This window comes from Balaenoptera physalus (genome assembly GCF_965194825.1).
Source record: "Balaenoptera physalus genome assembly, chromosome: 2".
Taxonomy (NCBI): domain Eukaryota; kingdom Metazoa; phylum Chordata; class Mammalia; order Artiodactyla; family Balaenopteridae; genus Balaenoptera; species Balaenoptera physalus.
The window spans coordinates 75,770,869-75,789,408 of NC_138883.1; the positions used below are offsets into that span (position 1 = coordinate 75,770,869).

The 18,540-nt window shown below is 39.9% G+C and overlaps 2 protein-coding genes across 2 annotated transcripts in view; one reads left to right on the plus strand and one right to left on the minus strand.

Moving 5' to 3' along the window:
* Positions 1–18,540, minus strand: part of RPGRIP1 (RPGR interacting protein 1) — a 227,036-nt gene that overhangs the window by 176,278 nt on the left and 32,218 nt on the right. The window lies entirely within an intron of this gene.
* On the plus strand, positions 11,462–14,822 carry OR5AU1 (olfactory receptor family 5 subfamily AU member 1). Its single transcript, XM_082452570.1, is given in 4 exon segments — positions 11,462–11,497; positions 11,501–11,626; positions 11,628–12,192; positions 12,195–14,822. Coding segments are annotated over 4 exon segments (930 nt in total). The 5' UTR covers positions 11,462–11,476; the 3' UTR covers positions 12,413–14,822.

The following is an 18,540-nucleotide window of genomic DNA, read 5'->3' on the forward strand; positions in this document are numbered from 1 at the left end:
TGGCTTTCAGGGCTCAACAAAGGCTGCCTATGATACCATCTGATTGGGGTGAGGCTCCCATCCCATCCTTTGCAAAGTTGCCTTTCACAGGGTTCGTTTGATTTCTGCCTAGCCCATACCAGCTCTTCTGATAAAGCCCCCAAATATTTCTGAATGCTTACTGTGTGTCAAGGTACATCTGAAATCAATTTTCCAGGCATATCATCATCCTAGAAGACCAAGATTTCAGGTCTGCCTGGGGAAATTCTGCAAATGTAATGGTGCAGAAAAGTTGGGAATAAAGGGTTAGCAGTAAAGAAATGAAAAAAGATATACCATGCTGAGTAATCAAAATAAAACTGTAGTGACAGTATTAATTTCAGAAAAGTATGTTTCAGAGCCAAAATATTAGCGGGCATAAAGAAGGTCATTTTATGATGTAAGTGGGGAAATTTATCAAGAGGACATAACAATCTTAAATGTTTATGCACCTCATAACAAAATTTCAAAGTACATGAAGCAAAACTGAAAAACAGCAAGGAGAAATCAACAAATTCACAATTACAGTTAGAGATTTCAATATACTCCCCTTTCAACTCTTGATAGAACAAGTAGGCAGAAAATTAGAAAGGATATAGTAGACTTGAACAACACTATCAAGGAATATGACCTAACTGACAATGATAGACCACTTGACCTAACAACAGCAGAATATAATTCTTTTCAAGTGGTCATGGAACATTCATCAAAATACACCATATTCTGGGTGGGCCATAAACAAGTCTCAATAAATTCAAAAGCATTCAAGGCATACAAAGTATGTTCTCTGATCACATGCTATCAAATTAGAAATCAATAACCGAAAGATCCCTAGAAAATCCCCGAGTATTTGTTAAGTAAATCACATACCTCTAATTTTATTATGATCTTGATGGGCATAGAAGTCCTCAGCTGGCTGGGAGGATTAACCAAGATGGCGGAGTAGAAGAACGTGCTCTCACTCCCTCTTGCGAGAGCACCAGAATCAAAACTGGCTGCTGGACAATCATTGACAGGAGGACCCTGGACTTCACCAAGGAGGATACCCCACATCCAAGGACAGAGGAGAAGCCACAGTGAGACGGTAGGAGGGGCGCAATCAGAGTAAAATCAAATCCCATAACTGCTGGGTGGGTGACTCACAGACTGGCGAACACTTATACCACAGAAGTCCACCCACTGGAGTGAAGGTTCTGAGCCCCACGTCAGGCTTCCCAACCTGGGGGTCCGGCTACGGGAGGAGGAATTCCTAGAGAATCAGACTTTAAAGCCTAGTGGGAATTGACTGCAGGACTTTGACAGGACTGGGGGAAACAGAGACGCCACTCTTGGAGGGCACACACAAAGTAATGTGTGCATCGGGACCCAGGGGAAGGAGCAGTGACCCTGGGGGAGACTGAACCAGACCTACCTGCTGGTGTTGGGGGGTCTCCTGCAGAGGCGAGTGGTGGCTCTGTTTCACCGTGGGGATAAGGACACTGGCAGCCGAGGTTCTGGGAAGTTCTCCTTGGCGTGAGCCCTCCCAGAGTCTGCCATTAACCCCACCAAAGAGCACGGGTAGGCTCCAGTGTTGGGTTGCCTCAGGCAAAACAACCAACAGGGAGGGAACCCAGCCCCACCCATCAACAGTCAAGTGGATTAAGGTTTTACTGAGCTCTGACCACCACAGCAACAGGGAGGGAACCCAGCCCCACCCATCAACAGTCAAGTGGATTAAGGTTTTACTGAGCTCGGACCACCACAGCAACAGTCAGCTCTACCCACCACCAGAGCCTCCCATCAAGCCTCTTAGATAGCCTCAACCACCAGAGGGCAGACAACAGAAGCAAGAAAAACTACAATCCTGCAGCCTGTGGACCAAAAACCACAGTTACAGAAAGATAGAGAAGATGAAAAGGCAGAGGGCTATGTACCAGATGAAGGAACAAGAAAAAACCCCAGAAAAACAACTAAATGAAGTGGAGATAGGCAACCTTCCAGAGAAAGAATTCAGAATAATGATAGTGAAGATGATCCAGGACCCCGGAATAAGAATGGAGGCAAAGATTGAGAAGATGCAAGAAATGATTAACAAAGACCTAGAAGAATTAAAGAACAAACAAACAGAGATGACCAATACAATAACTGAAATGAAAACTACACTAGAAGGAATCAATAGCAGAATAACTGAGGCAGAAGAACGGATAAGTGACCTGGAAGACAGAATGGTGGAATTCACTGCTGCAGAACAGACTAAAGAAAAAAGAATGAAAAGAAATGAAGACAGCCTAAGAGACCTCTGGGACAACATTAAACGCAACAACATTCGCATTATAGGGGTCCCAGAAGGAGAAGAGAGAGAGAAAGGACCAGAGAAAATATTTGAAGAGATTATAGTCGAAAACTTCCCTAACATGGGAAAGGAAATAGCCACCCAAGTCCAGGAAGCGCAGAGAGTCCCATACAGAATAAACCCAAGGAGAAACACGCCAAGACACATAGTAATCAAAGTGGCAAAAATTAAAGACAAAGAAAAATTATTGAAAGCAGCAAGGGAAAAACGACAAATAACATACAAGGGAACTCCCATAAGGTTAACAGCTGATTTCTCAGCAGAAACTCTGCAAGCCAGAAGGGAGTGGCATGATATACTTAAAGTGATGAAAGGGAAGAACCTACAACCAAGAATACTCTACCCGGCAAGGATCTCATTTAGATTTGATGGAGAAATCAAAAGCTTTACAGACAAGCAAAAGCTAAGAGAATTCAGCACCACCAAACCAGCTCTACAACAAATGCTAAAGGAACTTCTCTAAGTGTGAAACACAAGAGAAGAAAAGGACCTACAAAAACAAACCCAAAACAATTAAGAAAATGGTCATAGGAACATACATATCGATAATTACCTTAAACGTGAATGGATTAAACGCCCCAACCAAAAGACATAGACTGGCTGAATGGATACAAAAACAAGACCCATATATATGCTGTCTACAAGAGACCCACTTTAGACCTAGGGACACATACAGACTGAAAGTGAGGGGATGGAAAAAGATATTCCATGCAAATGGAAATCAAAAGAAAGCTGGAGTAGCTATACTCATATCAGATAAAATAGACTTTAAACTAAAGAATGTTACAAGAGACAAGGAAGGACACTACATAATGATCCAGGGATCAATCCAAGAAGAAGATATAACAATTATAAATATATATGCACCCAACATAGGAGCACCTCAATACATAAGGCAACTGCTAACAGCTATAAAAGAGGAAATCAACAGTAACACAATAATAGTGGGGGACTTTAACACTTCACTTACACCAATGGACAGATCATCCAAAATGAAAATAAATAAGGAAACAGAAGCTTTAAATGACACAATAGACCAGATAGATTTAATTGATATATATAGGACATTCCATCCAAAAACAGCAGATTACACGTTCTTCTCGAGTGCGCACGGAACATTCTCCAGGATAGATCACATCTTGGGTCACAAATCAAGCCTCAGTAAATTTAAGAAAATTGAAATCATACCAAGCATCTTTTCTGACCACAACGCTATGAGATTAGAAATGAATTACAGGGGAAAAAACGTAAAAAAGACAAACACATGGAGGCTAAACAATACGTTACTAAATAACCAAGAGATCACTGAAGATATCAAAGAGGAAATAAAAAAATACCTAGAGACAAATGACAATGAAAACACGACGACCCAAAACCTATGGGATGCAGCAAAAGCGGTTCTAAGAGGGAAGTTTATAGCTATACAAGCCTACCTAAAGAAACAAGAAAAATCTCAAGTAAACAATCTAACCTTACACCTAAAGAAACTAGAGAAAGAAGAACAAACAAAACCCAAAGTTAGCAGAAGGAAAGAAATCCTAAAGATCAGAGCAGAAATAAATGAAATAGAAACAAAGAAAACAATAGCAAAGATCAATAAAACTAAAAGTTGGTTCTTTGAGAAGATAAACAAAATTGATAAGCCATTAGCCAGACTCATCAAGGGAGAGGACTCAAATCAATAAAATCAGAAATGAAAAAGGAGAAGTTACAACAGACACTGCAGAAATACAAAACATCCTAAGAGACTACATAAGCAACTTTATGCCAATAAAATGGACAACCTGGAAGAAATGGACAAATTCTTAGAAAGGTATAACCTTCCAAGACTGAATCAGGAAGAAACAGAAAATATGAACAGACCAATCACAAGTAATGAAATTGAAACTGTGATTAAAAATCTTCCAACAAACAAAAGTCCAGGACCAGATGGCTTCACAGGTGAATTCTATCAAACATTTAGAGAAGAGCTAACACCCATCCTTCTCAAACTCTTCCAAAAAATTGCAGAGGAAGGAACACTCCCAAACTCATTCTATGAGGCCACCATCACCCTGATACCAAAACCAGACAAAGACACTACAAAAAAAGAAAATTACAGACCAATATCACTGATGAACATAGATGCAAAAATCCTCAACAAAATACTAGCAAACAGAATCCAACAACACATTAAAAGGATCATACACCACGATCAAGTGGGATTTATCCCAGGGATGCAAGGATTCTTCAATATACGCAAATCAATCAATGTGATACACCATATTAACAAATTGAAGAATAAAAACCATATGATCATCTCAATAGATGCAGAAAAAGCTTTTGACAAAATTCAGCACCCATTTCTGATAAAAACTCTCCAGAAAGTGGGCATAGAGGGAACCTACCTCAACATAATAAAGGCCATATATGACAAACCCACAGCAAACATCATTCTCAATGGTGAAAAACTGAAAGCATTTCCTCTAAGATCAGGAACGAGACAAGGATGTCCACTCTCACCACTATTATTCAACATAGTTCTGGAAGTCCTAGCCACGGCAATCAGAGAAGAAAAAGAAATAAAAGGAATACAAATTGGAAAAGAGGAAGTAAAACTGTCACTGTTTGCGGATGACATGATACTATACATAGAGAATCCTAAAACTGCCACCAGAAAACTGCTAGAGCTAATTAATGAATATGGTAAAGTTGCAGGATACAAAATTAATGCATAGAAATCTCTTGCATTCCTATACACTAATGATGAAAAATCTGAAAGAGAAATTATGGAAGCACTCCCATTTACCATTGCAACAAAAAGAATAAAATACCTAGGAATAAACCTACCTAGGGAGACAAAAGACCTGTATGCAGAAAACTATAAGACACTGATGAAAGAAATTAAAGATGATACCAACAGATGGAGAGATATACCATGTTCTTGGATTGGAAGAATCAACATTGTGAAAATGAGTATACTACCCAAAGCAATCTACAGATTCAATGCAATCCCTATCAAATTACCAATGGCATTTTTTACGGAGCTAGAACAAATTATCTTAAAATTTGTATGGAGACACAAAAGACCCCGAATAGCCAAAGCAGTCTTGAGGCAAAAAAATGGAGCTGGAGGAATCAGACTCCCTGACTTCAGACTATACTACAAAGCTACAGTAATCAAGACAATATGGTACTGGCACAAAAACAGAAACATAGATCAATGGAACAAGATAGAAAGCCCAGAGATTAACCCACGCACCTATGGTCAACTAATCTATGACAAAGGAGGCAAAGATATACAATGGAGAAAAGACAGTCTCTTCAATAAGTGGTGCTGGGAAAACTGGACAGCTACATGTAAAAGAATGAAATTAGAATACTCCCTAACACCATACACAAAAATAAACTCAAAATGGATTAGAGACCTAAATATAAGACTGGACACTATAAAACTCTTAGAGGAAAACATAGGAAGAACACTCTTTGACATAAATCACAGCAAGATCTTTTTTGATCCACCTCCTAGAGTAATGGAAATAAAAACAAAAATAAACAAGTGGGACCTAATGAAACTTCAAAGCTTTTGCACAGCAAAGGAGACCGTAAACAAGACGAAAAGACAACCCTCAGAATGGGAGAAAATATTTGCAAATGAATCAACGGACAAAGGATTAATCTCCAAAATATATAAACAGCTCATTCAGCTCAATATCAAAGAAACAAACACCCCAATCCAAAAATGGGCAGAAGACCTAAATAGACATTTCTCCAAAGAAGACATACAGACGGCCATGAAGCACATGAAAAGATGCTCAACATCACTAATTATTAGAGAAATGCAAATCAAAACTACAATGAGGTATCACCTCACTCCTGTTAGAATGGGCATCATCAGAAAATCTACAAACAACAAATGCTGGAGAGGGTGTGGAGAAAAGGGAACCCTCTTGCACTGTTGGTGGGAATGTAAATTGATACAGCCACTATGGAGAACAATATGGAGGTTCCTTAAAAAACTAAAAATAGAATTACCATATGACCCAGCAATCCCACTACTGGGCATATACCCAGAGAAAACCGTAATTCAAAAAGACACATGCACCCGAATGTTCATTGCAGCACTATTTACAATAGCCAGGTCATGGAAGCAACCTAAATGCCCCTCAACAGACGAATGGATAAAGAAGATGTGGTACATATATACAATGGAATATTACTCAGCCATAAAAAGGAACGAAATTGAGTCATTTGTTGAGACGTGGATGGATCTAGAGACTGTCATACAGAGTGAAGTAAGTCAGAAAGAGAAAAACAAATATCATATATTAATGCATGTATATGGAACCTAGAAAAATGGTACAGATGAGCCAGTTTGCAGGGCAGAAGTTGAGACACAGATGTAGAGAATGGACATATGGACACCAAGGGGGGAAAACTGCGGTGAGGTGGGGATGGTGGTGTGCTGAATTGGGTGATTGGGATTGACATGTATACACTGATGTGTACAAAATTGATGCCTAATAAGAACCTGCAGTATAAAAAAACAAACAAAACAACTAATACTAAACTTTCATTGGGTTATTTGTATGGAAATATGTTAATATAAATGTTTCAGACATTACATGAAATTTCTAAAAATCTTATATTTGTATTTGTATGGAAATATGTATGGAAATATGTTAATATAAATGTTTCAGACATTACATGAAATTTCTAAAAATCTTATATTTGTATTTGTATGGAAATATGTATGGAAATATGTTAATATAAAAGTTTCAGACATTACATGAAATTTCTAAAAATCTTATATGTTCTGGTATAATGTTATAAGTAATAATCCTAGTTATTACTTTAAAATGTATATCTCAGAAATAACTAATTTTCTTGTCAACTGCATTATTATGAACTTTCATCAAATCTTTTACCGTGGTCATTTTTAAGTCTTTTGTCATTTACAGACAGTTCTGGGTGTACTCTGATGATTTTGCAAATATGTTCCTATAAAAGGGTTTCATCTTCAAGAAATTCATGGTAAAGACTTTGACAAGTACAGGTTTCTGGTAACTGACTGTACTGCTGAACTGAATGAATAAGCATTTTCAGAACTCTGATGAAAAACTGATGAACTCATAAAAGTGCTAACAAAAGATCAAGATGAAAAAAAACAATTAATTACATGGGACTGAGTGAACTGATGAGGATGAGTATAATTTTTGTGACTTTCTGTCTGAATTTAAAAAAAAAAAAAAAATCCCACACGGACTCAGAGGCAAAGAATATACAAATCAATTTTCACTGCAAAGTAAAGGAGCTGTTACAGTGGAGGATTACTGGACTGAATGTCAATATTATGACATAGTATGAGTGTGTTTCATGTTTGGTAATTGCAATCATTGTTGCTTTTGTTGTGGTCATCCATGTACAATGCTTGGTGTCAGTCTATTTATCTCTTGTAAAAATAAAATGCAGTGTGTGTGTGTGTGAAAAAAAAAAAAAAAAAAGAAGTCCTCAGCTGTAATCTAGGTCCCAGTGTACATTGGGTAACTGGAATAAAAGAAAGAAAAACTGTAAAAACTTGGTTTTCCAGTGTAGAAGAAATACAGATAATAATTACACAAGAGTTCAGTTTGGGGTTGAGGTAGAGAAGTCCTTTGGGGCTAATGATCAGTGTATTGTCAGGGATCTGGTGTGGAACCATTCCCTTCATTTCCAGTTTCCCAATCACCAGATTCCTCAAGGGGAGAGGAGCTAGTAACTTTGCAAACACGTTAATGGATCTACATGGGGCCAGTTATTCTCACTTCCTAACCTGCCTGCTAAGCCCTCATCAATGAACACATCGTCCTCCCCAGCTGTGACCTGATGGGCCACCCAGGGGAAAAGATAGCTCTGGGGTGTCTCTTCCCAGTACAGGATCGGCTGTGAGTGCCTCTCAGGGAGGGGGCTGCCTCCCTCCCCTCACCACGTGAGAGGTTAATGTCGGTAGCAGGCTCTGATCCCCAGACTCAATCTATGGACCGAATGAGTCTGGCTTTGTCTTTACTGTTTTTCTAATGAAGGCTTGTGTTCTGATCCCAGAGCAACAGCTCTGCCACCAAGTCACATGCTTTGTTGGAATTAAATGGTTTGCTTAAGGACATCTCAAGCAACCTTGAAGGAGGAAATTCGCTGGTGTTTGATTATCACCAGGTAATACTCAGATTTCTGGGAACTGTTAACTACTGACACGTATTCTGGAAGGAAGAGAATGTCCAGGACAACCATCCTACCCCACAGGCTGATCTGATTTTCCAGGACATGGAGAATTCTAGCAACTTAGAAAGGATATTTATATGTGGCTCAGGGGAAGTTACCCCATGGTTTAGTGTTTCTTATGGTTCAGTGTTTAGTATGGTTCAGCAACCACCTGTTTCAGATTCACCAGATTTGGGGGCCTGGCTATAGACTTACTGGCTCCCATTTTCTGAGGTTGGGACCTGGAATCTGCACAGAAACGAGCCTCTCCAGTGAACCTTGGGCAGGGCACCTTACTGTTTACGAACCATTGCTTCGGATCATTGATGCTCAGAGATACCGGCTGCTCCCTCTGACTGCCAGCTCTCCGTTGTACTCCCACTCTGCTAGCCCGAGGAGGAGGGCAAAGAAGCAGGTAGCAATAAAATCCCTTGTTTACTTCTCCCTCATCTACAGGCCCCAGGCACCTGCTCTCACTCCTAAACACTCCACTCCACAATCCGTTTCCATATGATAAGACCACTCAAATTTTCTTCCTCGTTTTAATTCACAGGTACAAACTGCAGCCAACAGAAATAGTGGTTACTCCAGCATCCTTTGAAAGACTGTCAGAGATGTCAATTTCTCCACAATCTCTTGCTTGACTAACTCTCTATATTCTGAATAGTTTTGAATTTAGTGCAGGTTGGAGGAGAGAGATGAGAGAGGAAAGGGGAGAAGAAGAGAAAGAGAGAGTAGATTTAAAGCAAGTAATAAATCAGAGGCTCTGATCAGCTACCCATTGTATTAACCACCACCTTACCCTACCCTACCCTATTCTAACCCACCTCCCTGCCTGAGTGTTGGCCACATTCCTCCTCTTCTCTTGCTCAAGTTCTCATGCTTTTGTCCATTCTTTTAATCAGAGAGGTACTTGCAGACCCATTACCCACACTGAAACAGTCAACTGAGGAAGAAGATGTGAAGCTGCATCTTAAGAAGTTCTACTTCACTCTTAACAACAATTCCTCAACTTTCTTGAAGTTCCTGTAAATTATTCCATCCTGGGATATTTACAGTTAATTCTTTGAAGTCCTTGTAATTTGCCCTGAAGCTGAGTTGGCTTTTGACACCAATAGGGCCAACGACATTTGCAACCCAAATCTAGGGCTGTCCACATTCCTGCAATAATGGGGTTTATTATAAACTAGAAACTGTTGGGTTAAGAATGGCTGAATGTTACACCTCAGTGACCAGATAAATCAGTCATGCTCCACGTGCTCTAAAAGAAGTTACCGAGGCTCCAATTTGGTATTCAAATTTGACCTCGTATTTTGTGTCTTAACTTCATTAGGGCATGTTACCTCTTCGGGCATTACAATGCTTTCTTCTTGTCACCATTCACCACTCACAGTGTTCTATCAACAGCCATAGTGCCTTCATTACCTACTTGACAGGTAAATTTAGTTATCCACATGTCCAGAGTCTTCCGCTGCTCTGGCATTTTGCTGATTCTGGAAAGTCTGCCAGTGGGATAAACTAGAATCTTTTGCCTGTTCATTACAGCTCTTTCCTCTCTGGAATCCTCCCAACATCTTTCACAGCTGTATTATTCATTTACTCTCCTCAAGGCAGAAGGAGGGGGCTCAATTTTGTCCCTTTCTATCCTACCCCAATCATGTCTGCTGGTTTCAAAATCTTCACAACTGAAGATTCTCACTGAAGAGCACAGGGTACTTAACTGACTCCAGAGCCCAGAGGTAATTCAGGAACAGAGTAGCCAATGCAGCAGAAGAGAGTGTGGTGCTTAGGTGATGCATCATGGCTTTATTCATTCTCTGAATAGAAAAGGCATTTTTACAAAGCCCTAGTCCTAGGGAGGGGCTGTTCCTTCCCTGCTGGCCCAACAGCCCTTGAGAACAAGGTGATTCTACTCACTGGAAACGATGGTGACTTCGTGAATGATGGGTGGCATTTTCCCTTTGGTTGATGCTCCCGAGTGCAAGGTCTCAGCCTGCTCTCTACAGCCCTACACCATCCCCATCTCTCCACATCCTGACCCCCATCACCTTTAGAGCCCATAGCAGTGCCTGGCTTGGGCCAAGTTCTGAGAGGCAATTTTATAGCTGAGCCAATGAACCACCTTCAACTCCTCTAGAACACTCAGGATCCTCTGAAGGCCTGTTTAGTCACTCTTGCTTAGTACACGTGTCTCTGTCTATTTTGTTTGGTGGTAGGTTGCTTGCCAAATCTTGTCATTGTTTCACTTATTTATTTTATTGTTGTTTAGTTTTGTGTTAGATCTATCTCTCCAACAAGAATACTCAAAGCTAACATTCTTTCTCAATGTGCCAGGCTTTGTTCAAGTGCTTTACATGAATTAAGTCATTGAATTTTTACAACAAGCTTTTGAGATTAGTGTTATTATCCCTATTTTACCGAAAACTGAAAATCAGAGAGGTTAAGAAACATTCCCAAGTTTACACAGCTAGTTAGTAGTGAGGTCCCGGCTTGGAACCCTTGGCAGTCTGACGCCAGAGCCTGTGTGCCTAAACACAAAATATACTGTCTCTAGAATATAAACTTCCTGAGGTCAGACACTCTTGAATTCCTGACAGGAAGAACATGGAGCTAAGCATATGGCAGGCGGTCAATAAATACTTGGTAAGTAACTGTTTCATTATTTAGAATTTTTTAAGATCCCTAAGAGAGCAAACTGTGTATATTTCTTTTATATTTTCCATTGCTGCTCAAGTCATGCTTCCTAACTAACCAACCAGCCAAGTAGTGGAGAACTTCTCTATGACAAAGTTCTATCAACAATCTTCAGAAGGCTGTCCATAGGGCAGAACGAAACCAGTGAGAGCCCCTGTGTGTTTCACCTCATTTCTGGTGGTCCTCTCTTTCCACACCGCAGAGCACTGGAGAAATATGGAAGGGGCAAACCTGAGCTGAGGGATTGAGTTTGAGCTCTTGGGCCTCACCAGTGACCCCTGGCTCCAGACACTGCTCTTCATGGTGTTCCTGGGCATGTACACTATCATGCTGCTGGGGAATCTGATCATGTCCATTATGATCCACGCTGAGTGCCACCTTGCACACACCCGTGTACTCCCTTCTGAAGAGCCTCTCCTTCTCGGATTTCTGCTACTCCTTCACAGTTGTCCCCCAGACCCTGGTGAACTTCTTAACCAAGAGGAAGGTGATCTCTTCTCCCGGCTGCATGGCTCAGATGTTTTTCTATGCGGGTTTTGCCACCAGTGAGTGCTATCTCGTTGCTGCCATGGCCTACAACCGCTATGCGGCTATTTGTAACCCCCTGCTCTACCCAACTGCCACACCTCCTGAGGTCTGTGCCTCTCTGATTGTGGGCTCCTACCGTGCAGGATTCCTCAGTTCTCTAATCCACACGAGCTGTATCTTTAGTCTGAAATTCTGTGGTGCTCACGTGGTCACTCACTTCTTCTGTGATGGAGCGCCCATCCTGTCTCCGTCACGCGTGGACACTTTGCTGTGTGAAATCCTGCTCTTCATTTTTGCTGGTTTCAACCTTTTGAGCTGTACCCTCACCATCTTGGTCTCCTACCTCTTCATTCTCGTCACCATCCTGAGAAGGAACTCAGCCCAGGGCAGGTTCAAGGCCTTTTCCACTGTGCTTCCCACTTCACTGCTGTGTGCCTCTTCTATGGCACAACACTTTTCATGTACCTGCGCCCCAGGTCCAGCCACTCCCTGACCCAAGACCTCAAGGTTGCTGTGATCTACACAGTGGTGATCCCAGTGCTGAACCCCCTTATCTACTCTTTGAGAAACAAGGACGTGAAAGAAGCTTTAAGAAAGGTTTGGGGAAGGAAAATAATGGAATGATCTTCTCAGTTCATCACCACATATCTTTAGAAAACTGAGGGTACTTTATGTAGTGCCAACCTGAGTACAATCCCATGCTCACCCCTCTTTATAGGGGGCACTCTCTGGTCTGCAGGTGCTTCTGCATCTACCTGCCACAGAAAGAACTGATGGTGTCATAGAGACTAAAAAGAAGCAAGGAGGGTTGGCTTGTTGCATAATTGGACCCCTGGCAATATTTAGTCATGCCTTTGTTCAGATGCTTCATTCATATTTCCATGTTTGTGAATATTATAGTTTATTATTACAAACTGACATTTATATTCTTCATAATGAAATTCTTCCCTTGACTAACTTGAAGACCTTCACTTCTTGGGGAAATCCTCCCCATTCTTTACAATCTCTTCTTTGTAAAGGCTGACTCCTTGACTTAAACAAACTTTTTTTGATTGACTAATTATTTGAATGACACTGTAACAACAATTTCAAAAGCTCAGATGATGTTCTATTGTCTTTACTGACTTTTTTTCCTGGCCAAATAGCTACTTAGTCACTTCCAAACTGGATAAACTCGAGCAAGTTACTTAGCTTTTCTGAGTCACAGATATCTCATCTTTTAATTGGTGTGAGTTTTAAACTAAGCATTCAATTAGATATTGCAGGTAAATCATTCAGCCCAAGATAGACATTTGTGGACTTCCCTGGTGGTCCAGCAATTAAGACTCTGCACTTCTACTGCAGGGGGAATGGGTTTGGTCCCTGGTCGGGGAACTAAGATCCTGCATGCCACACGCCCCATCTTTTCCTTTCTCTCAGCCCCTAAGTTCTCACAAAGTGAGAGAGAGGAATACATGTTCTGCCATTCACAAAGGTTTGCTGTCCCTGCTTGGTTCTTGGTAGTTTATAAGTTGTGACTGAATCAAATTAAATCTTTTTAAATAAGAAGAATCACATAGAGGGAGCTCAATCAAACATAATATTCCTGGGCTCTCTGGGCTCATTGACACACTTGAGGAAAATAAATCAGGCATGCTTGGCTAGTCCCCTGACAAGGGGAGACCTGCCTCGGTCCGGTGCTTCCATGACTGGGTCAGCAAGGTCTGCCTAACTCTGGAGTTTAGTTTCCAAAGTCCATTTCCCACAAATGCAATCCATGAACTCTAATCTAGCCTTTAATGGTACTATGACTGATGTTTTCCTCCCTGATTACATCTTATGCTTTTTCTACATTGTTCAGAATCAGGAGGGAAAGAATGGTGCTATATATATTGACACACCCACACAAAGATCCTGACACTGAACTTGTTCCTGAATTTTAATGGAAATTTCACCTTTTATTGTAGAGTTTACTGTTAGCCTTCAATAATGAATGTTGATCATATTTAAATATAGTGACTTTTTTTTAGTGTTAATTAGAGATTTTCTTAGTGGCAGTGTAGTCTAGCTGATAAGGATGTGGGCTCTAGAGCAACACAACCTTTCTTCAAATCCTGGCTCCATCATTTCCTATATGTGGGACATTATTTAACCTCTCTGAGTTCAAGTTTTCTCTTTTGTAAAAGAGCAATAATAATGATTGTAGCAATACTGTTGTTAGGAAAATTAAGTACGTTAATGCAAACAAAGCACTTAGAACCGATGCCTGGCACAGAGCAAGCACTTAAACATTAGCTGTTATTATTAGAAACGGCTGCTGACAATGCCTTATATCACTCTTGATATAATCATGTGATCTTCCTCCTTTATTTTGTTCCCATGGTGAATTGAAGACATAGATTTTCTAATGTTAAACTATTATTGTTTCCTGGAATCCTACTTAGTCATGAAATGATTTTCTTTTAATAGACTGTTGGATTTGATTTGCAAAGATTTTATTTAGACTCTGCATCTGTATTCAAAGATAAAGTTGATCTATTATCTTTTTGTATTATCTTTATTATGTTTTAATATTAAGTGTAAGCTAGTCTTATAAAATGTATTTTAAGTTCTTCTTTTCCTATAGTGTGGAATAATTTAAATAAGATAGGAATATCTGTTCTTAAAAAATGATATATGGGGCTTCCCTGGTGGCGCAGTGGTTGGGAGTCTGCCTGCCAATGCAGGGGACACGGGTTCGGGCCCTGGTCTGGGAGGATCCCACATGCCGCGGAGCAACTAGGCCCGTGAGCCACAACTACTGAGCCTGCGCGTCTGGAGCCTGTGCTCCGCAGCGGGAGAGGCCGCGATGGTGAGAGGCCCGCACGCCGCGATGAAGAGGGGCCCCCACTTGCCACAACTAGAGAGAGCCCTCGCACAGAAACGAAGACCCAACACAGCCATAAATAAATAAATAAATAAATAAATAAAAATTAAACTTAAAAAAAAAAAGAGAGCAGCTACTTTAAAAAAAAATGATATATGCTCTGCTATAAAACCATCTGAGACTGGTGTGTTTTTATTTTTATTTTTTTTATTATTTTTATTTTTATTTTTTTATAGCTGTGATGATGAATGACTTTTTTTTTTTTAATTTACTTATTTTTATTATTTATTTATTTATTTTGGCTGTGTTGGGTCTTCGTTTCTGTGCGAGGGCTCTCTCTAGTTGCGGCAAGCGGGGGCCACTCTTCACCGCGGTGCGCGGGCCTCTCACCATCGCGGCCCCTCCCATTGCGGGGCACAGGCTCCAGACGCGCAGGCTCAGCAGTTGTGGCTCACGGGCCCAGTTGCTCCACGGCACGTGGGATCCTCCCAGACCAGGGCTCGAACCCGTGTCCCCTGCATTAGCAGGCAGACTCTCAACCACTGCGCCACCAGGGAAGCCCTGGTGTGTTTTTAAAAGGTAGATCTTTAATTACTCTTCCAATTTCTTATATGATTATTGGTTTCATTTTAGGTTTTTTCCCTGCTTATTAAGTCAGTTTCATCATTTGTATTTTGCTCAAAAATTGTTTCCTTCTTCTATGTTTTCAAATTTATTGCCATGAGTTGCGCTAACATTCTCTTATAATTTTTGTATTTGTTCTTTAGGTCAGTAACATCTGCACTTACTCTTCTAAATCTCTCCAGAGAGTTTGTTCCATTTTTTAGGACAATCCAAAAAAAGATCCTCTACCACAAAATGAGAGAAATGGATTAAGTGGTCTGTAAGGATCTTCTGGACTCTAACATTCTATGAGATAAACATTTGAAGAAAGACAATGTTGAGGAAGGATTAAACACATATACTGCCCAGATTCCAATCCCAGATCTGTCACTCACTAGCAATGTAAACTTGGGGAAGTTCTTTTACCTCTCTCTGCTAAGTTTTTCTCATTTGGTAAATAGAAGTAACAATAAAAGCTATCTCATGTATAAAACTGTTGTGAAAATTAAATGACATAATACTTATACTTGTGGAGTTTAAATGACGTAATATCTAAAACACTGTCTGACACATAGTAAACCTTTCCTAAGTCTGTATTAGCTACTTTTATTTCTTTTGTGTGTTTCTGTGGTTATATTGCCTTACACATTCTTCATATATTTGTTTGTTTTATTTTCCTTAATAATGCTTAACAGAAGATTTTATCAACCTTTTAAAACATTCTGTTTTCTGGTTTTTCTTCTTATTTCTACAATGTATCAGCTTCCCATTTTATTAATGTCAGGTTTCTTTATTAATTCCTTCTTTCTGTTTTCTTTTCATTTATTTTGGTTTTTTTGTCATGTTATCGTTATTAAATACTGAAAATCCGCAAAAGAATATTTTAAACATATTCATGTCTATCTACCATACAGTGATTAAAAATAAAATGCAGGGCTTCCCTGGTGGCGCAGTGGTTGAGGGTCTGCCTGCCGGTGCAGGGGACGTGGGTTCGGGCCCTGGTCTGGGAGGATCCCACATGCTGCGGAGCAGCTGGGCCCGTGAGCCACAGCTGCTGAGCCTGCGTGTCTGGAGCCTGTGCTCTGCAACAAGAGAGGCCGCAGTGGTGAGAGGCCCGCGCGCCGCGATGGGGAGTGGCCCCCACTTGCCACAGCTAGAGAAGGCTCTCGCACAGGGACGAAGACCCAACACAGCCAAAAATAAAATAAAATAAATAAATAAAAAATGATAATAAAAATAAAGGAATTCCTTTAAAAAAAAAAAAATAAAATAAAATGCAATCACTCACAATCCAGCTAAAGAGACAATATTACTGATTCACTAAGAACTATTCTTGTTTATCTTCTAGTGAAACCACTAGGTGGCGTTTCGGGGGGGGGGCTCTGGTCCTTTACGTCTCCGTGCAGAAAGAATTCAAAGCAAAGTGATTTATTAGAATAGGATGCTTATGAGGCTTACAAGCAGACAGTCGAGCATTGCGCTGCCCTGAGTACTTAGTGGGTTACATTTTTATAATCAAAGGAAAAGTGGGGAGGGGGAAAAGACCACCTTCTTCCTCATTCTTGAGTAGATGTCACGCTTCCATCATCACCTCCTCCTCCAGGTTGGGCAGGGGAGATTTCTTGTCCCTACATGGTCAAGCCAGGACTGTCATGGCATTATGGAAAAATTATTTCAGGTCTCAGTACAGTAAGGGTCTTTCACTTTGAAATGTCACCTTTCCATAAATTATTGTTTTTTATGTGTGCAGAGAGCATGTCCTAGGAGTCATTAACTTACCGAGCTCACTGGGCAGGATGTGGGTCTCATGCCACCATTGTTTTATAATTTGGGGGCATGTCTCATGCTTCTGTTGCATGGTTTTGTTGCTAAGCAAGCCTGCTTGATTTTGTGGTTAAGCAAACCTGCTTTCTTGAGTGATCATTAACTTACACGGATCTCCCATACTTTTTCTTTATTTACAATTCCCTAGTGGGATTAACTATTTAATCACCTACTTTGTCCCTTTACTCTGTCCCTATCACTAGGGGGTGCTTATTCATAAGTTACATCTTTTTGTTTTTTAGTTTTTTGTATGCTGGAAACTAATCTTTTGTTGGTTAAATGTGTGGCAAGTATCTTCACCTAGTTATGTCTTCTAAATATGTTATTTATTTTTACTTTCTTTATGATGTGTTGATTAACAGAAGATCTTAATTTTAATATGAGCAGATTTAGCAATACTTTCTTTTCTGGTTTGAATTTTTTTAATGTGTATCTTAAGAATCTTTCCCAAATGTAAAATCATAAAGATATTCTCTTATGTTTTCTTCTAAATGTTTTTAAAAGTTTTGCCTTCACATTTGTTTTGTTGTTAGGTTGGGATTAAATTTCTTTTTTTCAAAATCGATACCCAATTGTCCCAGACCATTTCTTGCATAGGCACTCAATACCTTATGGATCTGCAATGCCAGTTCTGTCATAAATCAAATTCCACATATGCATGAGTCCTTTTCTTGGTTCTCTATTTTGTTTTATTGGTCCATTTGTATTTCTCTGCACTGATACCACACTGTCTTAATTACTTTATCTTTACAATAAATCTGTATCTTGTGAGCACATATTCCCCCTCCCCCCATTTTCTATATTTTCTTTTTGTCTTTACCTTTCAACAGGTTTATTATGATGTGTCTGTTTTTGAATCTCTTTGCATTTATCCTAGTTGGAATTCAATAAGTTTCTTGGGTGTGTAGATTAGTATTTTCATCAAATTTGAGAATATTTAATCCATTATTTCTTTGTATATTTTTTCTTCTCCATTCTCTCACTCCTCTTCTGTTTGTACTCCAAGTATGCATATGCTGGTGCCCTTAAGTATGCCTCACATTTTCTGAGTCTCTGTTTATTTTTCTTCATTTTTTTTCTCTCTGTTCTTTGGATTACAAAATCTCTATCAATCCGTCTTCAAATCACTGATTCTTCTGCTAATTTAAAGATACCATTGGGTTTCTCTAGGAAATTTTTCATTTCAGTTATTTTACTTTTCAACTTCAGAATTTCCATTTGGTTCTTTTTTGTAATTTCTATCTATTTATATCCTCTACTTGATGAGAAATTGTCATCATATAATCCTTTACTTCTTTAATCATGACTTTCTTTGGTTCTTTGAATATATCTATAATAGCTGCTGCTAAGTCTTTGGTTGCTAAGCCCATTATCTGGGCCTGCTCATAGGCAGTTTCTGTTGCCTCCCCCTCCCCAACCCCACCCTCGGCCCCACACGTATGAGTCACAATTTCCTTTTCTTTACATTTCTCATAATTTT